We start from the raw sequence: 10,859 nt of genomic DNA on the forward strand, positions 1-10,859 counted from the left end.
AAGATTTTCTCCGTTAACAAACAGCAGGTTCAGGATTTTGCTTCCTCTGTATTCTGCTGTATTATAAATCCAGCAGATGTCTGGGAAGTTGAAGTCCCCTGCAAGAGAGAGACTTCACCCAACTGTCTATAAAGTGTCTTTATCCACCTCTTCATCCTGGCTGGGTAGCCTGTAGCAGACTCCTGTGATAATACCAGTCTTATTGACCTTTGCTTTTATCCTGATCCATAAGCTCTCAACCCTATTATCACCTTCATTTATTTCCCTACATTCAAATTTTTTTCTTAACATAGAGGGCTACATCACTGCCTTTCCTACCTTGCCTGTCTCTCTTAAAATGTTTGTAGCCATCCATTGCAGCACTCCAGCTGTGTGAGTCATTCCACCATGTTTCCATGGTGGCCTCCAGCTCCTCCTGTTTATTATCCATGCTGCATGCGTTAGTGTAAAGGCACCTGAGCTGGGCCCCCTTTTGAGTGGCAGTAGTCATAATACCTTCATGACCATACTCAGGTGTTTCCATAGCCACCAACTTCACACCAACCTTGTGTTTTTTCCTACAAAAGGGTGAGTCATCGTCCTCCTTCACGAAGACGCAAGACTATGGGATCTTACTAGCACATCCTTCTCCTACAAGCACTGGGATGTTACATACAGGCTCTGTTCTAGTGACCCTAGTTACACCCCCTCCCTGCCTTGTACCTAGTTTAAAGCTCTATCAATGAACCTTCCCAACTCCTGTCTTAAGTCCCCTTTCCACCAGTAAGAGAAGCTACTCCTATGGGTTGCCAGCAGGCCTGGTCTTGTGCAAACAGAGCAGAGGTCAAAAAAAAGAGTTGCAGACTGTTCTTAATTTCCCAGGAGACTATGATTGCTTGATAGATTTATTGCTTTACTTTTCCTCCTTTGATTGCTCTATGTTCAGAGTTCAGCCTAACTTTTTTCTGATTATCATAAAGAATTTTACTTCAGTTTCACAAAAATTATCTGTAGATATTTTTTCCTCAGAAGAGTTATCTCTCACCTGAAGAGAAAAACATTGATAAATTCTCCACTATGCATTTCTGTTTCAGTACTTGTTCAGTGATGTGTAACCCATTTCTACAATAATCCTGATCCTGAAAACCTCCACTGAAGGAAGATCCACAACTTCTATGTGATTATTTGCAGCCCTCATTGGCATTAGATTGCCTTGCTTAATGTCTTAAAAATGTCTGCTGCTGTTGTGGCGAGAAAATAAGAGCGAGACCTCTTGTTTCCTGCCCAGTTATCCTGTTTTGAACAGGTACAGCTTCTGGCTAAATACTTGGTGGCGAGAGAAGGAAGAATTCTAACCTCTTCCAGTGAGACCTATCAGCTATGCTATACATTTCCAATGCATGTTTCTGTGGAATCTCATCAATTTCACTGTGACAGCAGAAGACAGGGCCATCCCCCTGTGCTGTAAAGTCAGATAACGCCCATGGCTATCTGAGATAAAATTGGAACATTTTGGCCTTTAACTTATTTCATGCTCCTATCACCTTCCTCTTCTTCCCTCTGTCCTCACTTCTGTGGAATTTTATGGTCAGAGATTGTCTCTGACAAAGGTCTAGGTTATCAAACAGGCTGAGACACTTAACCAGCTGTGTTTCTAAGTCCACCAATGAAATGCTGCTGATATCTTGCTCCTAGCACTTCTGCTGAGCGGTGTATACAGAGCTGTGCAGGGAGCTGCCTTCTGGGTAGTGAACAGCTTGGAGTCTGTATCCAAGCAGAAGCCACTGAAGTGTCAGAATAGATTTTCACAAACTTCAAGTTCTTCACTGGCGAGGTCTGGTTGTACTCTTTCAAATTAAGTGTTTGGAAAGCATTGATAAGGGAAGTACTTTTCCTCAGCTGTATGAAGTGTTTGGCTAATGTGTCAGCAAAGAGCTTTAGTAGAAGTGGAGATCAGAATCTGGCTCCTGTAATGCACAAGTGACCTGAGCGTCTCCTTCAGAAATAATGACTTGAGAGCTCTGCCTCCTTAACATGTGTATGACAGTGCCTTAAGAGGAGTTGCAGGGAGGTTTCGGGTCCCTGCAATGTATTGGGGAGCACACTTGAATCTTTGAGTTTGGTGATGTATGGTTGCTGCTAATCTGTTTGAGGTATCTAACCATCTCTTCAGCTACAAATCCTTTTCTAATGTTAAAAAAAGAGGCTTGCCTTGCCAAGAGAGCTCTCTAAATGCTATCCTGTTTTCTTCTCAAGCACCCGATGTTCCTGACCAGCCAATGCAAACCTTAACTGCTGATCTCTTTCTTAGACAAATCTTCCCACAACTCATTTCTTCTCCATGATGGCAGGCATTGCTCTGCTAATTGCTTCAGTATTTAAGTCAGTGTATTTAAGGGGCATTCAAGAATTTTAGAGGCATAATCTAATGCTAATGGAGTGGAAAATCAGATGATGAACTTCTGGATTATTTGTAATTTCAAAAATGGCCTTTGCCTTGCTCCTTTTTAGCATCTGCCTTTGCCATTCTGTTTGTCCCAATTGTTAGACTGTAACAGAATAGAAGAGTTAAAGCTTAGTTTTTTCAGATTTAAAATATGCAGTAGGAGTGAACTTCTAATGACATGAGAAACCATGAGAGCGTGGGTCTGTGTGCAGAGTGGATGCACTCATGTGGAAGTTGGCTGTGTGATCTGGGTGAGCTGTGGCTGTGCAGTGGCAGTTTGGGCCCCATCTCACACAGGCTGCACGTCTGCCTGGTTTGTGGACATTTTGCAATCCAATCTACTTAGTTCTGGGCTTGGTTGAAGAGTGTCTTCTGTCTTTGCAGTATATCTGGGTTACAGTGGTTACTGCAGTGTGGTCAAACTCAGGACCTTTGTTTTACTTTTGCACACAGCAGGCAGCATGTTGATACCATGCTGATAAAGGCTTGGGGAGAAGAGCGTGGTCTTGTGCAGTGTTGCTGTTAGTGCTTACTTCAATACCAGCAGATTTTACAGTCTCCCCTCCCAGATTCTGGTTAGATTTTGAAATCTGGATAATGTCAGATGCTGAAGCACCAACACATGCATCAACTCTAAAGTCTGCTCCTCAGTGAGCGTGTGTGCAGGTGCATGTATGAACACAAGTACACACGTAGCATGGGAGCCTCAGAACTGATGAATACAGCCTGGCTGGTTGGACTGCAAACAACTGCAGTAGTTGAGGAGCACTTGTTAACCATTCTGCCACAGAACACAAGGATGTACCAGAAGGGAATGTCAGGACCAATTTTTCCAGTTTATGTACAGGGATGGTTGCCAGGCTTGGCAGGAGCAATTTTATGTTATTGCTTCCTACAGTGTTCTTGCATTCAATGGACTTTAATCTCCCAGGTCCTCTGGCTTGACTGTTTCAGCAGCACTAAAAGTTTACATGCACAGTGGCACTTCTTTCTCACGGGAATATTTTTATTTATTTATTAAGTGAACCTCAAGCCATGGCTATGATTTTTCATTTTCCTGTGTATCCTGGCCTCTTGGGAAGGGCTGCAAGCTGTGCCTGTTTAAATAGGGCATATTTTCATTTTAAACGTGCTGTTTAGAATTGGAGAAAAGCAAAGATTTTGCCCTGGAAAATCTGCAGCAATGGAGTCAGGAGAATTTACCGCTTTTTGCTTGGCTCAGACTCATCTCCTCAGGCCTCTCCTAAGCCAAGAAACCTCTGCGTAGATAAAACTGTTGCAAAATAGACATAATGTAAGTATTAATCTGTGGAATAGCATATTGTAATGAACACAACATCAGAAAGCTCCTGAGTTCCCTTTCTCCTCTGCACCAACGAACTGAGCAGCCTGTAGCACTGGCTGTGTTCCTGACCTAGACAGGAGGTGGGCATCAATGTGCTTGAATCAGTCATGTTGCAAGTAAATAACTACTCCACCACTGGCTGCTTTTTTTTGGCATCAGCATTTAACTTTATTGACAGCAGTCAAAGAAGCCCTGATAAATAATGTGCAATGTGGAAATAATGTGCAATGTGGAAAAATAGTTGCTGCTTGGACTCCCATGTTATTTGGGTCTCATTGAAACCAGACCAATTTTTACAGCCTAGATGCAGACAGTGATGCTGGTGCTGTGCTGCAGTGCTGGTGTGCTGCTACCAGTGGCTGCAGAGAGTTATGGGAGTACTGGTGTGGTTCCCTTCACATGACCTTTTTCTGATGACCAACACCATCACTTGCTGTACTTGAGCTGCAGTGGACGCATAAGGAAGTTATCAACTGTAACCAGCCTCAAAACTTACTTGCACAAAATGAAGTGTTCTGAATGTGTTGTCATTATCTGGCTGCTGTCAGTGGTGGAGTTTTGGCTGCTCAGCCGTTCCTCCTTGTAACAACACTGAGCTGGTTTTCTGCCTTTCTTATTGATGCAAGCTTTCAGAGCTGTTTCATAACCTTCAGAGAAGAGTGCATTGCTTTGCTTTTTGTTATCTCTTATGCTCTGCAGTCTTGTGAAAACTCTCCTACATGATCTGAAAGGCTTCTGACCTTAGGACATGAAACCCTGCACTTCAAGGAAGTTGGTGAGATACCCAGTGTGGCTGCAAGCTGAGTCCTCTCTGTTTCTTGCAGCCAACCTAACAGCTTGGACAAAGCTTTGCCTCTGCCCTGTTGCTCATTCCTGCCTCTTTATTTTTTTAATTTTTTCCAGAGAGACGGTACTCCAGATCCCGTTCCAAAGCTGGTGGACTGAGTTACTCCTCTCACCTGGTGGGCAGTCGGCAGCCCAGTGAGATGGCCCTGACACCTCTGACGGAGCAGGAGGGTGAGGCTTATCTGGAGAAGTGTGGTAGCATCCGTCGCCACACTGTTGCCAATGCTCACTCAGATATTCAGCTCCTGGCGATGGCCTCCATGATGCACACAGGCATGGTGATCGAGGAGTCGGACAGTAATGACAAATGTCTTCTCCTACAGCCCAGTTTCAGCCACAGGCAGTGCTCCAGCGAGCCCAGTATTGCTGATGGGCCTGAAGGAGGCGTGGCGACAGGCAGGCAGGACTCAGCAGAGCTGAACTGCACATCAGTCAGCTAGAAGAAGTCTCTCTGAGGAGGGGAAGAGCGTATGTGCTAAGCTGGACAAATGCTCATGTCACCCTCGCTGGAAGGAAAGGAAAGGGTTTTGCTCCTGGTATTGACGTGTCCTTGGATGATCTAATGTCTCTTTGGGAATGCTCTCCAGACTCGTTTTCCTTGCCTGTTTGTGATTGCTGTTGATAGAGGTACCAGCCAGCTCCCAATTGAGCGTGGTGGGCTGCAAAGTTGAATGTTGCTGTTTACCTTCTGTAAGCTCTTTTACTGTACTAACCTAAACCTTCTGGCCTCGGGTTTCCTTGTGTTTCTTTGGTATGACGCAGATGAGCCTCTTTCTGCTTTTGTCTTTCCTGGTTTTGTGCTACTTGTTTGCATCAGAGGATCCTGTGCTTAATGTTCTTTGCCTCTGTAGTTGAAGTGATGACTAAGGGCTACCTTTTTCTCTTCTGAAGTTGAACTCAGGGATAAAACCACTTTCATCTTGCAGAAAGATCTGCTTAGATGGCTTGAGAGAAGGAGATCCTTCACTTGCTTCCCAGAAGTGTGGGGGGAAAAGAATCTTGAAGAAACCAGATTTTTTTAGCCCACACATGAACAGAACTGGGTATGCGTGGAATGCCAGCTGAGCTCTTCCAATGTGCTTTATGTAGTTCCAGTAATGTCTTTAGGGTTGATGTTATAAATTGAGCACGAAGGAGGAAGGTATAAAGTGAGAGCGAATACAGTCCTGAGCTTCCCAGTGTTTGGCATCAAATTGCTATTTAAGTTCTGAGGTGGTGCAGCTGCAATGAAAGGAGAAATCTAAACGAGTCCCTTCAGAAAGGGAATGCCCATGCATTTTTATTGGGAGAGTGCTAAAGGTGCTTCTCCAGGATGACTGTCATGAGTGCAGAGCAGGATGACTTACAGGGCTTCTTCCTTGAGCTGCTCTGGTACTCCCTGCACTTGCAGGATTCACAAGACAAAGATAAGCAGCTGGGCGCAGAAAGGAGCGCTGTCCTTGTAGCACATTTGTGAAGTGCTTCTGACCTCCAGTGGTATCTCGCTCAGTGCAGCATTTCTTTAAGATGAAGCGAGAACTACATGCAGTCTTTGTTCCTGTTTTTGTTTTGAAGATTAGGAGTGGGTCCAGGTTGTCAGTGTGTCAGGAGTTGCAGTGCCCACTGCATAGCACCACTTGGTTCTCAACTGCTGCTTCTGTGGGAGCAGAACAGATTTGTTGGAGCAGTCCTCTGGTGCCTTGCTAAGCAGACTTGCAACTGTAATTACAGGCTTAGAGGTGAACTGAAATGCTGCCTTAAATGTCAAATCCCATTAAAAATGTGGATATAACACCACAGCCTCTAGAATCCAGTCCCTGTGGTATTGACTGCAAATAAATCTATCCTGACAAGGAAACAGGAAGTTAGGATGAGTCTTCAGGATGTGTTTTTGCACACTGTGACGTTAACTGCAGAATTTGCCCTGCTGCCATTGGGCATTAAGCACCTTTTATTGCATGGACTGTACTGAAAGAGCAGCTCGGACCTGCTGGGATTTGACTTCAGTAGCATGTGCTGTAAAAAGCAATTGGATGGTTAGTATACCACAGAGCACCAGGAAACTCAGCAATGAGCACAACTCTTGCTGTCTGTGTACATGAGAATATTGCTTTGTCTCCTGTGGTTTGCAGATCTCCAGATACTTGGAAGGGGCTGTGTTTCCTTGTAGTTGGTCACCTGTGACACCCTCGCTGCTGGCCTTTGTAGAAATGCAGTGTTTTTGTCCCCAGCTGTAATTATGTGGGGAGAGATTTTGTTGTGCTGTTGGCCTCCTAGGAAGGATGTGTCTGGGGAGGCAGGAAGAGGGGGATTTAAGCAGTCCTTCCTTTAAATGGATTCTAGGGGAAGTTGCCTTCTTATTCCTAAATTGGACTGATTGTGCCATCCTGATGCTCTCACATGCAATGACTCGCAGCCTTCTCTTGGCCACAGTGTACACGTGGGGAAGTGCTGATCCTGCAGCATTTCAGCTCGCTCCTGTAAGTGCTTCTCATCTCTTACTTCTCATTTCCCTTTTGTAAATGCCCAAAGTGAGCAGCTCCGCCTTCTGTGATGCAAATGAGTATGATTTATACTCTTGGATCGTCTCTAGGGCTAATAGGAACCCAGTCCTGGTTTTAACTTGAATGTCTTTTTGTTTTACATCTATTTATAATTAGAATCATTTTGATTTTGTACCTGTTACGTTGCAGAAATTTGCACCGAGCCACTCTGAATCGAGCACTTCCCCTGGTTGTTTGGATGTTTTGTTTATGGAGAATTAAAGCTGGTGGCTTTACTTTTTAAACTGATCTAAACTTGTTCTTCAACCAACACAGAGGATCTGGTTGAAAGTGGGCTTTCATGGGCATTTGATGGATCTTGAACCTTTCTTTTGTCAGTGTCAGTACTGCTGCCTTCTTTCCCTAGGGGAAGAGAATGCTGCAGAACTCGGGATGGCTGTGGGCAGTGAACTGCCTCTTCTGTTGGGGTGCTTCTGGGTGAGGTGGGTTCAGACCATTCCCCACAGCCTATTGACTCCTCCAGGAGTTGTTGTGGTCTTAAGGATCTCCACTACCCTGAACTCATACCACAGTACAGAGCAGCTGCTGATTGCAGCAATGCTTGGGGAGCGTTATTTGAAGCCTCTGTCATTGGGCTTCACAGCCAACTCCCTCTTTTGCCAAGAGCCAGTTAATAATTCTTGTGGAATAATTATTATGGACTGCACAGTAACAGCCCCAGTTACCCTGGAAGAAAGATTGGAGTCGCAGAATCATTATTTCTGGGCTAAAAGTTTATGGACAATCTGCGCTGGCTCATATTCAAGAGTTTGCAGTTGCTATTATCACTGGAAAGAACCCCCACAATTTTTAACCTAAAACCCTCAGTTCTGTGGGATTGCTCGGGCTTCTGGAACAGCAGACAGTGCTGTACTAGGACAAATTGGAAGGTAATGGAATTAATGTATATTAAATGTCAGTGAGAAACCACAAGATCCTCTTCAGTGTATGACACTTAGGATGATTTATTACCATTATTGCTAAGCAAGCCCTCTTTCCTACTGTGGGTTTTTAATCCACTTCACACTAAGCAGCTATCGACTAACAGATATTGATGGTCCTTGGAGCAGAAATGGGAAGTCCTTCCTTCTCTAAGAGGCAGCTTCACTATTACAAGGGCTGTCTGCTGCCTTCAGATTCGTGAAGTGAATGATCATTGATTTGCTGCGTGGTTGCAAAAGAAACAAAGGGAAGGGAGAAGCTGTTCTGAAGGAGGGAAATGATGGCACCTGTACTGGAAAGCTCCTGCAAAAACAGGACATCTGAGTCTAATACTCTGTTCCTGGGTACCAGTGAGCTGAATGAGGATGGTCCTGGGAACTAGATAAGCATTTGAGACTTTGTATCTCTGGGATTCAGTGTGATTCTCCTTTACAAGCTTGTGTGAGGGCTGGAGAGAGGAGAGGATTTATTGTGATTTTCTTCCATCCGCAGTCCCTTCCCAGAAGGCTGGGGGAACAACTATCATGTTAAGAGCATCAGTTTGTGACAGGATATAGTAGATGGAGCACCTCTAAGCTATACAGCGTAGAGCTGGCTGTCAGCCTGTCCTGTGGCCCTTAGATGCAAGGCATCTTTCTCCATACGTTACTTCAGGGAGAAAGCAAGGTCTGGAACCCTATAGTTTTTCCTCCATTCCTTGTGGTGGCTGCTGTAGAAAGCATCAGCCTCATTTCGTGAGTCCCGGTGGCACTTTAAGTACGGGTTCACTTTTGAGTTTTAACAGGAGGGATCCATAAGGGATGTACACACTTGTCTATACAGAGCCTTGCCACAAGAAGCCAAAGCTTCAGCCTGAGGAGCGCTTTCTAGGTGATCTGCTGAGGTAAGTGGAGTTTGTCACACCTGGTGAAATACAGAAACCAGGAGAACTTGTATGTGCCACTTCTCCTTGACAGTAGCCTGGTTCCTTGGTGTGCTGCCAGAAGGCCTGACTCATACCTAGCTGGAAATGCTGCTTTCTTGAAAATAGCAACAGAAACTAAGGTAAAGCTTAGAGAGAAACAATATAATGCATAACGGTGAGCGAATGCAGAAATGGAAATAAAACCACTAAGCTGTAGCATACTATTCTAGGGTTTGAGAAGTCGCTTTCACTGATTTCATGTTTAAGAACAGAACTGTAGGGCGCTTTCAGTATTATGGAGCTGGCGCCAGCAGTTGCAGAGAGGATGTGTACCTCTGGAGGCAGGTAGGGAAACCAAGGGGTTACCTGCAACAGACCTGCTGGGATTCTGCAGCCTTCGCTTCTCTCTTCGGAGCATAACAAGTGGGATGAGGTAAGAAGTGTCTTGCTTTTTTATTTTTGAACGTATAAAATATAAATTAACTTCCATGGAAATGAGTTTGTCTGAGAGGGGTAAGAAGTAGAAGATGAATGTTTTGAGACAGTTTATCACAGGGCATTTAGCAAGCAAGCACTTCTACTTTATGAATGTAGGTGTTTCTTACAAAATTGTTACTGCCCAACTGCTAAAATGCTGCTCCATTTAATCGGGCAGTTCTTAAGGTTCTTCAGGAAGCTGAGCAGAGCAGGGCTGTCCTGTAGACTGTGCTGCAGTGCAGTCTGAATGGCTCTGGAATGGGCTAGGTGCCAGCCTGAGTGTTTATCCATGGTTGCATTAGTGAGCAACTTACACTAAGTTGCAGTGAAGGTCTGATAGTGACAAAAGAGCAGGAAAGAAGCAGCTCCAGCTGTGAGAGGAAATCACTGAGCACAGGAACTATCGTGGGCTGCATCAGTCCGGATGAATCAGAGCAGGAAAAGGTGGCTCATCAGTCAAAGTCTGGTCAAAAGCTAATAGGAAAATAATTTCCCATTTCACAGTTTCCTCCTCTCCAAGTTTCAAAAATTTCCTCATTCCATCTCAAAGGGGAAAAAAAAAGCATCCCACAACTTAACCCTTTTACAGCTGTGAAACCCAAGCACTTGCTTCCATAGAACAAATGAGTTCAGTTATGACTGCTAAAGGACTGTATAGAGCAGGGCTCCACATTTCCAGCAAGATCTTTACTGTGTTGCACCTCAGTCTTCATCTGTTCCCCCTCTCCCAAAACAAAGGTAAAGTCATGAAAGCAATACTGTATTTTTTTTTCCAAAATGAAAACAAGTGTGGCCTTCCAGGAGGAATTAGATAAGAGCGATGATGGTTCTGCTTGGAATTAAATATTACAGTGGACTCAAGCTAGTATCAGTACAGTGGAAGCTTTCTGCTTAAAAATAAGAAGCAAAGGCAGTTATGCCTTAAAAAATATTTGTGAACTGAAACAGGTGGCAGAAATAGCGCAATCTTCATAAGTTTGAGATCTGACATGCTTGCAGGAACTGTGAAGTGCTGAACTGTGGGCGTGTCTAATTTTTGTGTTTTTTAACATGTGTATTTTTTTCAGAAAAATTGAAAAAACTAAAGCCAGCAAAGCAAAAAAAAACAAAACACCCAAAAACCCAAGAAAACCCAAGATTACAAATAACAGATTTTCTGAAGACGACTTAAATGGTGTAAGGGTGGTGGTCCAAATGGATATTGTCCTTGCACATGGAGCTAACAAAGGTTAGTGCCATTGACCTGACTTCTGTCTCTTCCTGTTTTTCTGCCTGTTGGTTGGTTCCTGGTTTTTATGTTGGCTCTGGTTATCCCTCCTTTGTCCCTTGTGCCCCAGTTCATTCTACTTTGCCACAGTCATCTGTTATCCCCAGTTCACCCTCTTTCTGTCTGTCCTT

At 44.3% G+C, this 10,859-nt stretch overlaps 1 protein-coding gene across 9 annotated transcripts in view; it reads left to right on the forward strand.

Moving 5' to 3' along the window:
- PRR5L (proline rich 5 like) overlaps positions 1–10,572 on the forward strand; it is a 104,271-nt gene extending 93,699 nt beyond the window's left edge. For 8 of the 9 annotated variants that reach the window (XM_090140795.1, XM_090140797.1, XM_090140798.1 and 5 more), the window contains one exon: positions 4,674–10,572. In XM_090140795.1, the coding sequence (XP_089996921.1) occupies positions 4,674–5,056 (383 nt within the window). In that variant the 3' untranslated portion in view covers positions 5,057–10,572. The remainder of the gene's footprint in view (positions 1–4,673) is intronic. The other variant, XR_016466819.1, reaches the window with a different exon arrangement.
- The last annotated feature ends 287 nt before the right edge of the window (positions 10,573–10,859 follow it).

Source organism: Phasianus colchicus, chromosome 5 (genome assembly GCF_987193195.1).
Source record: "Phasianus colchicus chromosome 5, bPhaCol1.hap1.1, whole genome shotgun sequence".
Taxonomy (NCBI): domain Eukaryota; kingdom Metazoa; phylum Chordata; class Aves; order Galliformes; family Phasianidae; genus Phasianus; species Phasianus colchicus.